At 51.2% G+C, this 17,639-nt stretch overlaps 1 protein-coding gene across 3 annotated transcripts in view; it reads left to right on the forward strand.

Annotated features, from left to right (window-relative positions):
- Nucleotides 1-15,929, forward strand: part of LOC133341286 (uncharacterized) — a 55,047-nt gene extending 39,118 nt beyond the window's left edge. For 2 of the 3 annotated variants that reach the window (XM_061549799.1, XM_061549797.1), the window contains one exon: nucleotides 5,847-7,815. In XM_061549799.1, the coding sequence (XP_061405783.1) occupies nucleotides 5,847-5,975 (129 nt within the window). In that variant the 3' untranslated portion in view covers nucleotides 5,976-7,815. Of the gene's footprint in view, nucleotides 1-5,846; nucleotides 9,961-14,875 lie in introns of those variants that run through there. The other variant, XR_009755029.1, reaches the window with a different exon arrangement.
- Nucleotides 15,930-17,639: the final 1,710 nt, after the last annotated feature.

Raw genomic sequence — 17,639 nt, forward strand, 5'->3', positions numbered from 1 at the left:
TGTGGTGGGGTAAAGTGTGGTGGGGTAGAGTGTGGTGGGGTAGAGTGTGGTGGGGTGAGTGTGGTGGGGTAAAGTGTGGTGGGGTAAGTGTGGTGGGGTAAAGTGTGGTGGGGTAGAGTGTGGTGGGGTAAGTGTGGTGGGGTAAAGTGTGGTGGGGTAAGTGTGGTGGGGTAAAGTGTGGTGGGGTAGAGTGTGGTGGGGGTAGAGTGTGGTGGGGTAGAGTGTGGTGGGGTAAGTGTGGTGGGGTAGAGTGTGGTGGGGTAAGTGTGGTAAGTGTGGTGGGGTAAGTGTGGTGGGGTTAGAGTGTGGTGGGGTAGAGTGTGGTGGGGTAAGTGTGGTGGGGTAAGAGTGTGGTGGGGGTAGAGTGTGGTGGGGTAGAGTGTGGTGGGGTAGAGTGTGGTGGGGTAGAGTGTGGGGGGTAGAGTGTGGTGGGGTAGAGTGTGGTGGGGTAAGAGTGTGGGGGGTAGAGTGGTGGGGTAAAAAAGGGGTGGTGGGGTAGAGTGGGGTGGGGTAGAGTGTGGTGGGGGTAAGTGTGGTGGGGTAGAGTGTGGTGGGGTTAGAGTGTGGTGGGGTAGAGTGTGGTGGGGTGAAAGTGTGGTGGGGTAGAGTGTGGTGGGGTAGAGTGTGGTGGGGTTAGAGTGTGGGTGGGGTAGAGTGTGGTGGGTAGAGTGTGGTGGGGGTAAGTGTGGTGGGGTAGAGTTGTGGTGGGGTAAAGTGTGGTGGGTAAAGTGTGTGGGGTATACGTGTGGTGGGGTAGAGTGTGGTGGGGTAAGAGTGTGGTGGGGTAAAGTGTGGTGGGGTAGAGTGTGGTGGGGTTAGAGTGTGGTGGGGTGTAGAGTGTGGTGGGGTAGAGTGTGGTGGGGTAAGTGTGGTGGGGTAGAGTGTGGTGGGGTAGAGTGTGTGGGGTAGAGTGTGTTGGGTAGAGTGTGTGGGGTAGAGTGTGTGGGGTAGAGTGTGTGGGGTAGAGTGTGTGGGGTAGAGTGTGGTGGGGTAGAGTGTGTGGGGTAAGAGTGTGGTGGGGTAGAAGTGTGGTGGGGTAGAGTGTGGTGGGGTAGAGTGTGGTGGGGTAGAGTGTGGTGGGGTAGAGTGTGGTGGGTAGATGTGGTGGGGTAGAGTGTGGTGGGGTAAGTGTGGTGGGGTAAAGTGTGGTGGGGTAGAGTGTGGTGGGGTAGAGTGTGGTGGGGTAAGTGTTGGTGGGGTAAAGTGTGTGTGGGGTAGAGTGTGGGTGGGGTAGAGGTGTGGTGGGGTAGAGTGTGGTGGGGTAAAGTGTGGTGGGGGTAGAGTGTGGTGGGGTTAGAGTGTGGTGGGGTAGAGTGTGGTGGGTAGAGTGTGGTGGGGTAAGAGTGTGGTGGGGTAGAGTGTGGGGGGTAGAGTGTGGTGGGGTAGAGTGTGGTGGGGTAAGAGTGTGGTGGGGTAGAGTGTGGTGGGTAGAGTGTGGTGGGGTAGAGTGTGGTGGGGTAGAGTGTGGTGGGGTAGAGTGTGGTGGGGTAGAGTGTGGTGGGGTAGAGTGTGGTGGGGTAATGTGTGATGGGGTAAAGTGTGGTGGGGTAGAGTGTGGTGGGGTAGATGTGGTGGGTAGAGTGTGGTGGGGTAGAGTGTGGTGGGGTAGAGTGTGGTGGGGTAGTGTGGTGGGGTAGAGTGTGGTGGGGTAGAGTGTGGTGGGTAGAGTGTGGTGGGGTAGAGTGTGGTGGGGTAGAGTGTGGTGGGGTAAGTGTGGTGGGGTAAGTGTGGTGGGGTAGAGTGTGGTGGGGTAGAGTGTGGTGGGGTAGAGTGTGGTGGGGTAATGTGGGGGTGGGGTAGAGTGTGGTGGGGTAAAGTGTGGTGGGGTAAGTGTGGTGGGGTAGAGTGTGGTGGGGTAGAGTGTGGTGGGGTAAGTGTGGTGGGGTAGAGTGTGGTGGGGTAAGTGTGGTGGGGTAGAGTGTGGTGGGGTAGAGTGTGGTGGGGTAGAGTGTGGTGGGGTAAAGTGGGGTGGGGTAGAGTGTGGTGGGGTAAAGTGTGGGGGGGTAGAGTGTGGTGGGGTAAAGTGTGGTGGGGTAAAGTGTGGTGGGGTAGAGTGTGGTGGGGTAAAGTGTGGTGGGGTAAGTGTGGTGGGGTAGAGTGTGGTGGGGTAGAGTGTGGTGGGGTAGAGTGTGGTGGGTAAAGTGTGGTGGGGTAGAGTGTGGTGGGGTAGAGTGTGGTGGGGTAGAGTGTGGTTGGGGTAGAGTGTGGTGGGGGGGGGGGTAGAGTGTGGTGGGGTAGAGTGTGGTGGGGTAGAGTGTGGTGGGCTTAGAGGTGGTGGGGTTAAAGTGTGGTGGGGTAGAGTGTGGTGGGGTTTCGGTAGAGTGTGGTGGGGTAGAGTGTGGTGGGGTAGAGTGTGGTGGGGTAAGTGTGGTGGGGTAGAGTGTGGTGGGGTAGAGTGTGGTGGGGTAGGTGGTGGGGTAGAGTGTGGTGGGGTAGAGTGTGGGGGGTAAGTGTGGTGGGGTAGAGTGTGGTGGGGTAGAGTTTGGTGGGGTAGAGTGTGGGGGTAGAGTGTGGTGGGGTAGAGTGTGGTGGGTAAAGTGTGGTGGGGTAGAGTGTGGTGGGTTAGAGTGTGGTGGGGTAGAGTGTGGTGGGGTAGAGTGTGGTGGGGTAGAAGTGTGGTGGGGTAGAGTGTGGTGGGGTAGAGTGTGGTGGGGTAAAGTGTGGTGGGGTAGAGTGTGGTGGGGTAGAGTGTGGTGGGGTAGAGTGTGGTGGGGTAGAGTGTGGTGGGGTAGAGTGTGGTGGGGTAGAGTGTGGTGGGGGTAGAAGTGTGGTGGGGTAGAGTGTGGTGGGGTAAAGTGTGGTGGGGTAGAGTGTGGTGGGGTAGAGTGTGGTGGGGTAGAGTGTGGTGGGGTAGAGTGTGGTGGGGTAGAGTGTGGTGGGGTAGAGTGTGGTGGGGTAGAGTGTGGTGGGTAGAGTGTGGTGGGGTAAAGTGTGGTGGGGTAGAGTGTGGTGGGTAGAGTGTGGTGGGGTAGAGTGTGGTGGGGTAGAGTGTGGTGGGGTAAAGTGTGGTGGGGTAGAGTGTGGTGGGGTAGAGTGTGGTGGGGTAGAGTGTGGTGGGTAGAGTGTGGTGGGGTAAGAGTGTGGTGGGTAGAGTGTGGTGGGGTAGAGTGTGGTGGGGTAGAGTGTGGTGGGGTAGAGTGTGGTGGGGTAAAGTGTGGTGGGGTTTAGAGTGTGGTGGGGTTAGAGTGTGGTGGGGTAGAGTGTGGTGGGGTAGAGTGTGGTGGGGTATGAGTGTGGTGGGGTAGAGTGTGGTGGGGTGTAGAGTGTGGTGGGGTAGAGTGTGGTGGGGTAGAGTGTGGTGGGGTAGAGTGTGGTGGGTAGAGTGTGGTGGGGGTAAGTGTGGTGGGGTAGAGTTGTGGTGGGTAGAGTGTGGTGGGGTAGAGTGTGGTGGGGTAAGTGTGGTAGGGGTAGAGTGTGGTGGGGTAGAGTGTGGTGGGGTAAAGTGTGGTGGGGTAGAGTGTGTGGGGGTAGAGTGTGGTGGGGTAGAGTGTGGTGGGGTAGAGTGTGGTGGGGGTAGAGTGTGGTGGGGTAAGTGTGGTGGGGTAGAGTGTGGTGGGGTAGAGTGTGGTGGGGTAGAGTGTGGTGGGGTAGAGTGTGGTGGGGTAAAGTGTGGTCGGGTAGAGTGTGGTGGGGTAGAGTGTGGTGGGGTAGAGTGTGGTGGGGTAGAGTGTGGTGGGGTAGAGTGTGGTGGGGTAGAGTGTGGTGGGTAGAGTGTGGTGGGGTAAGGAGTGTGGTGGGGTAAGTGGTGGTGGTAGAGTGTGGTGGGTAAAGTGTGGTGGGTAAGTGTGGTGGGGTAGAGTGTGGTGGGGTAGAGTGTGGTGGGGTAGAGTGTGGTGGGGTAGAGTGTGGTGGGGTAGAGTGTGGTGGGGTAGAGTGTGGTGGGGTAGAGTGTGGTGGGGTAGAGTGTGGTGGGGTAGAGTGTGGTGGGGTAGAGTGTGGTGGGGTAAATTGTGGGTATTCTCCCACCACTTCCAAGACGTCTGGCCAGTGTGGAAGAGGAGGCCAAAACACCGATCTAAAGGAGCTCCTTGTAGCGTCCTCTAGTGGAAGGGCCCCTTTTGCCAACGGCGGCGTAAGCGAGCTGTTACAGCGCTGCGCCTTTGCCTCCGATCTGCTGGCTCGGTGACGCTCGCGCAGAGGACAGTCCCGTCGCGTTCCAGACTCACGAGTATAATTTTTCAGTAAGACTGGACCGAGAAAAAAAATACAAATATATTTTTATCTGATAGAATCAACTTTTTCTTTCTTGCCAGAGGAAGACACAAATCCAAAAACAGTGAGCAGCCCCTTGCAGCGATGCACCGAGGACGTTCGACCCGGGCTGTTTGACACGAGCCTTACTCTTCGTCCATGAAAACGCAAAGATGTTAATAGCGACTTACCCAACCCACCTGATGTAGTAATTTCTACACAGAATATGTGCCCGTTATTCGACCCTTTCACGTCGACGTCTTTTCCTCGATCTTCCTCGATCTTCCGGCGATTGGGATACGCAACGTTGTACAGCGACGCGAAGAAATAGCGCCCGGTGGATAACGTCATTTTCCACTGATCAATTGTCGATGCAGTTAATTGGAGGTGTGCGTTTCAGCGCCCCTGGCTAAGTGGAGTGCCGCTGCGTCAAGAGCTATCAGCCCTGTGCGGACGGTAAACGGGAGTCGTTATGCAGATGGAGGCACACTGCAGTCACATATGGCTTTGCCGAAAATATCAGGTTTTGAGGAATTGTGGCATCAGCCATTAATCATTGACTTGCCCATCGACCCAAGGAGTAACTACGTAGCTATGGATTATTCCTTGAGTGTTTCTCAAGCCCAGCCACACAGCGCAAAAGGATATCGTATATCAATGGGCTGCCATCTGATCGTACAACAGGACTCACAATGGGTGAAGGGAATGGCGTATTCGGGCAGCAGACACAAAGTTCCACGTCCTTCCTTCCGTTTGGGAGACGAACCTTCACGCCGGCTCTTGGCGTTGCCCGCTGTTGTTCGTCGTTGCTTGGCACTGATATTGCGTGGCGGCTACGTGACTCAAGGGATCACCGTTTCCATCCGATCAGTACGCTGGCAATGACGAGATGCTCGCTCAGAATCCGATAGTTTCGCCAAAGAGTTTCACAGGATTTTGTCGGCTCAATTAAATAAATTGTTGGTTTTGTGTTACTCCTCAGAGTGACCTTCCCCAGATCTGAGGTTCGCGTAGCACTGTTGTGGCTGGAGGACATCTGCCACTCTCTCGCTTTACAGTGGCATCCTTCGTAAGCGTCCTCCACAGAGGTGGATCGCTGATACCATTGATATCAAATGTTAACAAGTTCACTCGGTCGTCTTGGTGCACGTTAGCCCATCGCTCCTTTGGGGCATACCGCACCCATTCACTCTCCTCCTACCCAGCCAAACAGGAGTTGCTAGGGCATGCCGGTGGCTTGCATGATAGCACATTGCCCAGGTGTATCCGAGTATCTCTGAGCCTCTTACACAATCCAACCTCGGCAAGCCCAGAATGGATTGTAGGCGGGCCATCGTGAATATTGGCGGCTGGCACAGAGGTTGTTCCTGTGAAGGAGGCCTTGTTTCGCAGACGTACATAGTTTGAATTTACTTTGATACAAACAAAATAAAACATGATTGCGTGCCGCAAAGTTGCATTCCCATGCCACACTTCTTTTCTCGCCGTCTCCCGCTTGAAAACATTTTTTTTATTTCCACTGGAAGAATCCGGTGAGCAGTGAAGCTCTTTTTTACGGACGTCCGGTGATCTTGAGTGTTTAACATTGACCAACACCTCGGTAGTCGGGCACAAAAAACATCAGCAAGCTGTTGCGTGTCGCCGTGTCATTGCAGAGCATTGGTGGAGGACTCAGCTGCCCGCGAGACCCGGCCATGTTCGCGTTCCGCCCGCTCGCCTCTCCGGCCGACGTGCTGGGATGCAGCCCGGCCGTCCCCGGCTCCACCGCGGCACCCGACCCGTGACCCCCGTGACCCCCGTGACCCCCGTGTCCCTGACCCCCTTTGACACCCGCGAGGCTGTCGCGTCTTTGTCGAGGCTTGACCATTCCACGGTTTATTTACGGAGTCGCAGGCGTGGCAGGAAAAAAAAAAACGCCGTCGCGGCGCCGTCGAACTGACTCGGGCAAATCGCGGAGGCGATGTCGGGGAAAATGCAGGCCGGCTCGATGGAAAAAGTGACGCGAAAATTCACGGGTTCGTGTTAATGTCACGACGGGTTTGAACTTACGGCACAGCTATTGCGATGCGGTGCGGTGGGGGGGGGGGGGGAGTTGCAACGGGGCAGTTTCGGAGCGAGCGGTTTGCATTCGTGCACGTGGGTAATGAAGAATGTAATGAACCGATTTAATCCGACGACATCTAGGCTATCTGATGAAGCGGTCGGAAATGCGGGCGGCAAAGAAAAAATGCATTCCAGCCGTGGTTGTTTCGCAGGAGGCAGCCGTCGCCTCATGCAAGAACGGTGCAGCAGAGTTAGCGAGCGATTCCAGGGGGAAATGCGGTGCGATGGAGAACCGGGTAAAGGAAGCTGGCTATAATCGTGCCAATGCGATGATCTCTGTCACGTGTGACAGCGAGGGTCCGAGGGACGGCATTCCAGGTCATGCGATGGTTGCTGAATGCGTTTACGACGACGTGGACTGTGAACGGCCGTGCATATCGACAGCTCTCGCTCGTTCATTCAATGTGCAGAGGGGGAAGGTAGCGAAGGTGATGCTTACGTTGCCACCTGTCCCGGTTTTCCAAGGATTGTTCCTCTTGTTCAGGCAGCTGTTGCCCTGGGAACATCTGTAAGTCTTCCCGGGACGTCACTCTACAATACACCATGGCAAAACAAAGACGATATATATTCACGAATAGCTATCCCTTTCTTCCCATGATATGTCTTGGATATTTTAGCTCCGAGGTGCCAAGTCTAAACATAGCAGACACGAATCGCCGAAGCTAGACTACATTCTTCCTCATGCTGTGTTTTGCAATTTGCTTTTTCGGCCATAGCTCACTGCAAACAGTGTGTCTTTGGGTGCCCTTTGCTTATCGCCAGGCCTCTACAATAGCCTCTTGCGCGCCTGCCAGTACGAATGTATGTGTGTTGAACTTCTTTTGCACGTTACGTAGCCAACCGTGCTCACATCGGGGGATGCGGATAAGCCGGAGCCCATCAGCCCACAGAGATCTGCTCCACCCCACGGCGTCTCTCTCGGTGGCTTCTCTCGACAAGCACGACGATAACGCCATCCGTCCGCTCGCAAAAGGAACCGTTGTCTTCCCGAGACACTTGCTGTCACCCCGAAGTGTTTATCGCACTATCCAAGGGCGTCGTTGTCAACCCACCGCATGGCAATCGTTCGCGAGGCGTTCATGAAACCCTGTCGGACTGCTCACTGGGTAAAATAACCACGAGATGATTCTCCCAGCATGCACTGCTCTCGTGTAAACCGTGGAATTTTCAAAATCAAAGAAAGAGGAATGGGGGGGGGGGGGTGAAACAACGCTTGGATTTCTTTAGTTCTCCCCCCAACCCCATGAACACATGCAATTAGAATCCTCAGAAGCGGTCGCTTGTCTGAGAGACGCCCCGTGGCCAGTTCCAGGGGGAGTTTTTATTTTGGTTTGTTTCTCCAAACGAAGAAGAAGAAGAAAGTGTTCTGCAGAAAATGCAAAGTTGTCGTACTGTTCAGTGAATGCTGCCTTATCTTGCAAGTATTTTACACGTGTTTCCTAGGTACGCATGGACGGTTAAGTGTGACGATACCAATTCGTTTTTTTTATTGAAATAATTTATGTTTATCCTCGAACCGTGGTGAAGTTTTGTTCGTGTTTATTTTCTCGTCGGTTACGCTTAAGTGCAGTATATTAAAGTGGATCAAACAGAATTGCTTTTTTATCCTTCTCCATTTTAGCTTCATAATATTTATGGACTGGCAATGGAATGCAGTCTTTCTTTTTGAATTCATCAGTCCCCCTGTGTAATGTGAGTGTCCATGGACAGACGCCTTCGCATCAGGGCTAGAGCCATTGTGCGTGTCGTGGTGGGTGGGTGGGGGTTGGCACAGTAGGGGGCACAGGTAGTGCATCAGCCATTCATCTCGGTCATCTCAGTCAGTCGACCCGTGGCACCTGGGTCTTCCCCGTGACCTCCTGCCAGTGGGCGTTCGACACTTCACGTGGCCTCAAGGTGCACATGGCCTGGCACAAGCGTGCTGGTGACGTCACCGCCACTTCGTGGCGAATGGCGGTTGTTGTTGTTGTGGGGGTACGGACACGGCCAGCACGTTCTGTAGGACACGGCCAAGAGACGTAACAATTCGGACGAATCTCGACCACCGTTTTTTTGAGACCACGCGTGCGTCGCCGCCTCCTCCTCCTTGAGCCAGGCGACGTGAACTCCGATCGCGTCGACGACCGCGCAAGCAGCGGGCAGTAATTGACGGTAGTATTAGCGAAAATCGGGTGAGTGTACATCGGTAATCTAACCAATAACCAACGGGACCCATTCCCTGGTGGGACTCCTCCATCCAAAGTGTGTCTGCGTCCCTATTTTACACCATGCTATCTTTGGCCAATGACTCGTGTACACCAGTCCAACCTGCACTGCAAAGCCGATTGTTCAACTTGCCTTCCGATAGAGCCCAGGTGTGTGTGCAATTAGGCGGCCACGTGGATCGGAGTGCAACTTCCCCTTGTGTCTAAACGGTGGCGGCATCTCGGGGTGGATCTGCTGAGATGATCGACCGTTGACGAAGAGTCGTGGGGTCACTGCAAAGGGTCCACTCGGCCCCCACTGCGTCATTTAGTCGAAACAAATGGGCAGGCGACTCGTTGGGCGGTGGTATCGGCCGCGCGTGTTTATTCCTTCTTTGCACTTGGGTTCACCGCCAGCTACCGGGAGCCGACATACAATAATGATAATTGTCACGAAAGTGAACAATTGCTCGTTAATGTAAAACTCCATCATAGAGTTTTAGATTTGAAGCTTTCGTAACTGCAAGGATTCATATTCTTAGGTTTTTTCGGTAAAGTCACGTAGGTAAAAAATTCAAATTAATAAAAGTTAAATAAAAATAAAATAAAAATCATATTTTATTTTTATTTTACTTCCATAATAGAGGTTTTTTGGGGGTTAGATTGCGTAAATATATAAATGTGTCGTTAAACCCGCCACCACCCGACACAGCCAATTAGTAATGTGTGTCACGTAAACAAAACATGCCAATTCGTCACTAGTACAGCACACCGGTGTGTTGGAGAGCCAAGCCACAACGTTTACAATCTGAGTACGACGTTTCGCCAGTAATTGCAACTAGCGTCATCAGCCGACAGCCAGTTGTAAAACTTCCGAACACTCGACTCAAAATTCGAGAAGTTTCTTTGGCACATCGTTTTTTTTGTTAAAATATGGCACCACGCTTAAAAATAATTAAATCCACACACGCGCGCGCGAGCGAGCGAAGACTGTTTTTAATTTACCACTCGAAGCGTTTCTTTCCAGAATGAAAAAAAGTAAAACCAGAAACGTACAGTGTTACTGTCAAGTCGGTCCATGCCACGTGCAACATTGTCCAAGGTCCATGGACGATGTTGAACCGTCACAGGAAATCATATTAACAATTGGCCTTACGACATAATCATGTTTAAACATTGAGAAAGAGACATGTATACGCGTTACATATATTTGCCTAAATATTATATACATCGACAAGACTGTACTATGCAGTGTCCGCACAGGGTTGGGCAGGGTATAATAATATAATTAATTTACCCAAAACTATTACATCGTTATTAACGTAATCGTTGTTGAGATGTAAGGGTATCGGGATTTCTCAGTCACCCTGTGGTTAATCGCCACTCTTCTTTTTCTGTGCGTTCTTTTATATATATATTTTAAAGCCTCGCTACAGCTGTCTGGTGAACTCTGCCATCCATCTTTGTCGATGAATGCAGCCAGGTAAGTGCTTGCTCACTCCACTGCTTGCATATTTAAAAAAAAAAAATTTACCTCTCCCCAGAGGTCGCAACCGGGTACCCGATACCCGTACCCTACCCGATACCCGGCTACCCGTACCCGGTCGGGTACGGGTAGCCGTTTGCGACCCTGGTGCGGCCGGGTACGGGTAGGACGTGAGTCACTGGTGAGTCACCGTTTGTCACTCATTTCGGGTAGGGTACGGGTACGGGTAGGGAACGGCTACCCGTACCCGGCTGGGCACGGGTACCCATTTGCGACCCTGGTGCGGCCGGGTACGGGTAGGACGTGAGTCACTGGTGAGTCACCGTTTGTCACTCATTTCGGGTAGGGTACGGGTAGAGAACGGGTACCTGCACCCGGTCGGGTACGGGTACCCATTTGCGACCCTGGTGCGGCAGGGTACGGGTACGGGTAAGGAATCAAAACCCGTTTGCGACCTCTGCCTCTACCACACTGGCCTGACGTCACGGCAGAGGTGCCACGAGGTTCACACCACAATTTACCCCCCAACGCACGCCGACTTTGGCCGACCGGCTCATTGCGCTCTGCCCCCCCTTCTTTTACGCCCGTTCGATGGACAGAGGCAGAGGGTTAAAGGAACTTGCGCCCACGTTTGCTACGTCTGCGGAGTCCAGCGTGTTAACTGTCGGAGCGGGTGGACCACAGCGTTGCGTTTGGTTGCCGTGAAAGTTGGCACTTTGCTCACGCGGCAAACTTTGTCTGCGTGTCTGTGGCGGGTGGTGGGAGCGTGCACTGTGCCAGCACTTTTCTGACCCAAACGAAACCGATTTTAATAATAATAATGAACAAGGCCTTGTTTCCATTCATACGCTTGATTTGAAACTCTGGCAGTGGGAAGCCGTTTTTAGTTTCATGGAGATCACAGCTCCTGTTTTGGTTGTCAGAGCTGCTCTTTCTTGTTTGGTTTTTTATTAAATCGAAACCTCTATTATGAAACATTTTAACAAGGCAGGGTTTTGCATATGTACCAGATCGCAATCGATGCTTACATCCGTTGTACGTGTAATGGAAAAAATAAGAATAGGTTTTATCCTTTCTGGCAATAAAGCAGGTGTTAGGATGTTCAAACACCAAATAGAAACCTCTTGCAAAGAGTCAAGTCGACATGAACCACACACACTACTTGTGGGGAACATGCAAACAAACATGCTCTGATTATATATACTTTGTCTCTGAAACTGATTGGCCTACACCAGAGACTGCCTTCTTTAGGGCCTAAGTCTCAGGTTTCTATTTGGTGTTTGAACATCTGAACACCTGCTGTTTAATTTCCGGAAAAGGTAAAACCTATTCTTATTTTTTCATACTTTGATACTGGCAAAAAGGTCCCATTTTGCATTTAATGGGTTCACACAACCCCTGCAGCGACCAGAGGCGCTACCATTCACAGCAATGTTAACAACACAATATTTTTACGATCAAATCGCGAGATGCTGAATGGCAAAAATTCAACGAGCCCGTGGAGGCGGTGTGGAGGATTGGTCCGGCCACAGTGACACGTGGACAGCTCCCAGTGACGGCCACAACTCGGAAACTCACAGCGACTCATCGGTGACTCTGCGGGTTGGGCCGCGTCAAACACATTCCTGCGGAGGGAGCTGGAAGGAACGTTGGGTTGCTCGGTCAATGGCCAGGATCAACGGCGGCGTGGTGTATTCCGCAAATATGCCCGACTGTGAGGGCGGGCACAAGCCGGCGTGAGTAGGTTAAACGTTGAGTTTTATAAGGGCACCACGGGGTGACCAGCCCCTCCCCACGCAGCCCCACCCCAACCAACCCCCATCCAGCCCCACCCGCCCCACCCAGCCCCTCCCCACCCTCCCCACCCAGCCCCTCCCCACCCTCCCCACCCACCCAGCCCCTCCCCACCCAGCCCTTCCCCACCCTCCCCTCTCCACCCAGCCCCATCCCTCCCATTTTTGGATGCACGAAGGACGGACGGACACAATAATCCCCTGTGGGCTGGTGGAACCAGGAGGTTCCTACCAGTATAATTTAGCCAAATGTCTGTGTCGTCAAGACCCTCCGCCACCCTGCACGCGTACAAAGTGTTCACCTCGCCAATTCTTTTCGTTCCGGCTCAGCGTTTAAGTCAAAGACAAATTCTCACACAACGCAATGGCCGGATGGTCACGTGGCTTTAGGCAAAAGAGAAAAATGTTAATAAAACCATCACAGTAATTAAGATTTGTGAGATCGGCCGCGGCAACCTGAATGTTGAGTCTAACCACAGTGTATTGATCCCCCACGCTCTCGTAAACTGCTCTGATTAGTCCAAGCACATTCTTGGATGAAGTAACTTGTAGTAATAATAATCATAATATTTGACGGAGTTACTATGAGCCGTTCTTTTACAGACACTGTCTGGTATTAATGTGCAATTTGTAAAACGGAATATGCGTTTCTTGGCTCGCGTAAGAGCCTAAATGGGGCTTGACTATTGATTCATAAAGGTTTGTGCGTTTATATAGCGCAAGTGTAAAAGCAGCTCGCACGGTCAGTGCGTGATGCTTGTCACAATAAGCCTGGATTTCAATGTCCACTTCTCTTCCATGGGATCCAGATTGTCTGCGGTTGCAGTCGAGAGCATGCCGACCCGCCCATTACTGGACATCTGTGAAAACGAGCTTCACAGCGCTTCGGATTCCTCCTCGTGCAGGAATCCAATGAGCGTTGAAGCCCCTCCTGTTATTGATTGTCAGCTCAGGGGGGCTCTGAGCAGACATTCTCATAGAAGGTCCCTTTCAATCTACGAAGCGCTGGTGAGACGACAGAAGAGATGCGGGATTCATCTTCTTGGTTCTTTCGGTAAAGTCACGTAGAATGGAAATGATAAAATAATAAAAATAAAACATAATGAAATAATTCTCACGACGTTTCGACCACAACGCAAGCAGCCGTCCTCTGGTGGAGAGCAGGTCTGTCGAGAAGACAGAGTCTGAATGACCTCTGAATGACCTCTGTCTTCTCGACAGACCTGTTCTCTACCTGAGGACGGCTGCTTGCGTTGTGGCCGAAACGTCGTGAGAATTATTTTATTATGATTTTTATTTTTTATTTTATTATTTCCATTCTACGTGACTTTACCGAAAGAACCAAGAAGATGAATCCCTGCAGTCACGAAAGCTTTAAATCGAGACGTGGGATTATAAAGATGTAGAGCAGGGGTCTGAAACCTGCGGCTCTTTAACGACTGCTTCGTGACGTGACGTAACGCAGGCGTGTTACGCATTCACGTGCATTGTGGCTCTTGAAATATTGAATTTTGTACCGAAGTCGAACAAAAAAACCCGCTGCTTTTCTTGTTATTTAGATTGCCGATCACCCTGATTTTTTGATTTAAAGCTTTCGTGACTGCAGGGATTCATCTTCTTTGTTCTTTCGGTAAAGTCACGTAGAAGGGAAGTAATAAAATAATAAAAAATAAAACATAATAAAATAATTCTCACGACGTTTCGGCCACAACGCAAGCAGCCATCCTCAGGTGAAGAATGAAACACCACCAAGCTTGGAGCGTATATTTGTTTTATTATTTTATTACTTCCCTTCTACGTGACTTTACCGAAAGAACCAAGAAGATGATAACCCTGATGTCGACTAAAGTAGAGATGTGGTGAGACGCGACAGGAGAGATGTTCTGATCGTCATCGATGCTGATCGTTTGGAGCAACAACTGCTAGCCTGGCTGCGTGCCCTGGATTGGTCTGTGCGGTTTCTCAGCAATTGTGAGAGAGATGCAATTTGCATGTCCGACGACGACGCTATATGAAGCTAAACATTCTTATGTTTCAATGCAGACAAGATAGAAAGATGAGATGAATTGGGAGGAGGGGGGGGGGGTCACGTGAGTTTGCTTGTTATGTTCATGCGGTTTTAAATTCGAGGTGGCATTTGATGCATCCATAGGTTTTGTCATGAGTTTTTATGTATTTATTTTCAGAACCTGTTTTTCGTGGTTAGTTTTTATGTCCTTCCCGCGCGCCTCCGATTAGCACGGTTGGCTACGTACGGTGCGATAGAAGTTCAGCACACACGTGCGTGCATACGTACAAACGTCCTGAACCCGGGGGGCCCCCCCTTGAGATACTTGGGGGGGCCCTAAGCTCTTGCTTGGTTGTCAGTCCTCATTGATGGGTCGTGCCCGGCGTTCGTGGTCAACATCTGTTCATCGTTTGCTCGGCGTTCGATCTTTTTTGTGTTTTTTTTGTTGTTGGGCGACCGGCGCGAAAATGCGGCGACTTTCGCTCCGGTTTTTTTTGGCCACGATCCGGCGAAGTTCATAGCGCGGTTTGTACGAGCGCGGAAAACTCTCAGGCCTCTCTGATCTTCTGCAGACGTCACCTCGGCTACTTCCACGGTCCGAATTTTCACATTCACCAATCACACACACACACATTCGCGTGTGTTTCGGTGCAGTTTTTGTGTGCGTGTTTCAGCGTCGCTGTCCTGAATCCCCTCTCCCGCACCTCCGATTAGCACGGTTGGCTACGTACGGTGCGAAAGAAGTTGGACGTATCTTCTTGGTTCTTTCGGTAAATTCACGTAGAATGGAAACAATAAAGTTATAAAAAGTAAAACATATTAAAATAATTCTCACGACGTTTCGGCCACAACGCAAGCAGCCGTCATCAGGTGGAGAGCAGGTCTATCGAGTAGACAGAGTCTGAATGTGATGAATCCCTGCAGTCACGAAAGCTTTAAATCGAAATTTAAGTTGGACGTACATACATACATACAGGTCATTATCCCGCACCTCCGATTAGCACGGTTGGCTACGTACGGCGCGAAAGAAGTTCAACGTACGCACATTGGCGTGCCGGTTAACATTGAAACGTTTTCCACTCTGTGTTATGGCTCATTTGTTTGTTTGTAGGTGCGGCGTGCAAGGTGCGCGTTTCTTTGAACACCGCAGATCCCGTGCGCGTCCCAGCATTGACGCTGAGCCGCATGCGAACAGCTCAAACGCCGCTGTCACGAGCGGGTCCACGGTGGGAGGGGGTGGGGAAGAAGAGGACGGAGATGGAGCGGATGGGATCACTGATAAAATTCGTAGAATGTTTCATTCATTAACTTATGGGGGCCTCTACGAAGCTTCCCATTTTTCTGCTCCCCCCCCTCCTGCCTTGGGAAGATTCTCGATCCGCCTCTGGTTCCTGTTCAGTTCTCTGTTGAGAGAGAGAGAGAAACATGTGGGGGGCAACGCTACATCATAATAAAATTATGTTGGCTGGGCCCGCTGATTCCTTTCCATCCCCCCTCCCCATCCCATCACCGTTGCCAAGGGAGAAACTTTGTCCAAGCCTCGGGTCGTACCCAACGTTTTAATATCTTACAAAAGTGCATGATTTTGAAAATGTTTCTTTCGGACATTGCCTCGATCGAAATATAGTTTTCATGGATGAAACATGTCGCGAAGACGATGGTGGTAATAATAATCATAGCCACAACATTTTGAGGAAGGGGGGGGGGAGGAATACTCATGATACGGCATGATCCAGTGTCATAGCCTTTGCGGATTCAGGATATTCGCACAACAGCCGGAATGTATCGTCTCTTTGAAGGAGCGTTCGGAAATACGGCACCACACTTGTTTAGCCGCGCTCACCGTTAACAAAGAGTGGCGTTGCTCATCGAGACGCACACACACACAACACCGTTGTGAAGGAGCCTTGCCCTATAACACTTTTATATATGTACGTAAGAGCCATAGAGGCAATCTTTAACAAAGGTCCGTGGACACGTGTACATTGTAAACCGTCCAAATATCAATGAAACGACGATTTACTGTAAACCAATTTTATGACGCACTAGATTGGTTTAAATACATAATGTGTGATTGCCCATGTTTGCATGCGATTGGCAGTATACCTTACTCTGATGTAAGTGTAAATATCTGTGTATAAATGCCACGTTTCAAAATTCCTTAAGGAGTGCATTTGCGGTACTTTGCAAAGTGTTTTGGGGGTGTTTTTTGTGTGTGTGGATTCTACAGCTCCAAGGAGGTTCCAACATGGCAGAGGCTCTCCTCCCCACAGTCCAAACGATGCCCTCAGCTTGAAGGGCGCCTGATGCCTGGGCTGCCAATTTACGATGTTCTCATTAGTGGGCGAACGCGTCGCGGGAGACCAGGGGTAAACAACCCATCATCATTTACCCAAACGGTACCCCCTCTCTCGTGTATGAGCCATTAAAAGCAGAAACAAACAATGTTTTAATTGGTGTACAGTCGTGCGGCTTGAGTCGAAGCAACCTCCCACCAGACACGTTGACACAGCTCCACTACAGCTTTCACATGAATTTATATTTACAACATTCCGCTCGTGCCCATTGCAGTGGAAACAGATTTCTACCAACTGCTGCTGTCGTCTGGGCTGCCAAGCCCTCTCTGCTGTGCCCAATCCTTCTTCAGCTGGTGCCGTCCTATTTTCCGCCACATGGATCGCGGCCGCACTGAATGAATGACGTCGCTTGCAGAGAAGACTGCACGCGCGCGTGCACGCACCCACGTGTTTTCGAGGCGTCCGTCTCCGTGGCTGATGATGTGCCAACGAAATCCCACCAGTCCACACAGCACTCGTGGATGTGCGACATCAGCGTCCTTCATTGCAAGGCCCCGCGGGCCACTGTGCGGTCCCTGGTGGCCTTTAGTGCGGCCCCCGAAAGTACACAAAGAGTGAAACCACCCCTCATCATCATCATCCTCATCATGCTGCTGTCAAACCACCAACGGTTTCAAATGTGCGGCGGTCCTCCTCACACTGATGATGTCTTATCGGCGAAAATGGCCCCCTCTCTGAAACTTAGTGAAGAACACTGATCAAGAGTAAATATTTCAATTTAAAAAGCAATATGTATTTATATTATTAGATCACATTTGGAAGCATTTCCTATTTTGACTCTCCTAAACGAGCTGCCTCTGGCTCTTCGCAAAAAAAGGTCCTCATGGGCTGAAGTGTGTGCGTCGGAAGCCTGTGAGTCCACTGATAATATTCGTTTGGTTATATAAAGTCTCTAAATTCTGTGAAGAGCCCCTTACACTGATGATGTCTTATCGGCGACAGTGCCCCCCCCCCCTCTGAAAATTAGTGACGAACACTGCGCTACAAGAACACCGTTAAAACACAAAGCCAACACATTCTAACAGCGGAAAATGAATGTGAAATATCCGCGCAGTTTTGTCTCCATTGATGAGAAATCCCGGAAGGATAAAATAAAGCGCCGCATTAGCCCGGCCGTCTTCAAATCAAATTCTAAATTCACATTTGACACCTTTCCCCCCACCATCAACCAAACCGGGACGCATATCACGGTCAGACAAGGTCTCTCAAAACTGTGCAGTACGTAAACTGTAATCAAGTTCAACGCAATTCCACCCGATCTCGACGCAAATAAATTCCTGCCGCCCAAACCTGGACAGGTGGCAACACTCTACCTGCCAACAAGCACCCTGAGGCATATCAATCCTGCGCGATTCTACAGTGGCACAGGTGGCCATGATGGTATTACAACTGTACTCGCCGAATACACCTCAGTGTCAACAGTGAGATAAAATGTAAGAGATATCCTGCATCCCAACAATTGCCTCGCCCGTCACCTTTTAATTTTGAGGCTGATGTTTGGACGGACTGTTGGGCTGC

This window comes from Lethenteron reissneri, chromosome 11 (assembly GCF_015708825.2).
Source record: "Lethenteron reissneri isolate LAM-NWPU_2019-01 chromosome 11, ASM1570882v1, whole genome shotgun sequence".
In the NCBI taxonomy this organism is placed as follows: Eukaryota; Metazoa; Chordata; class Hyperoartia; order Petromyzontiformes; family Petromyzontidae; genus Lethenteron; species Lethenteron reissneri.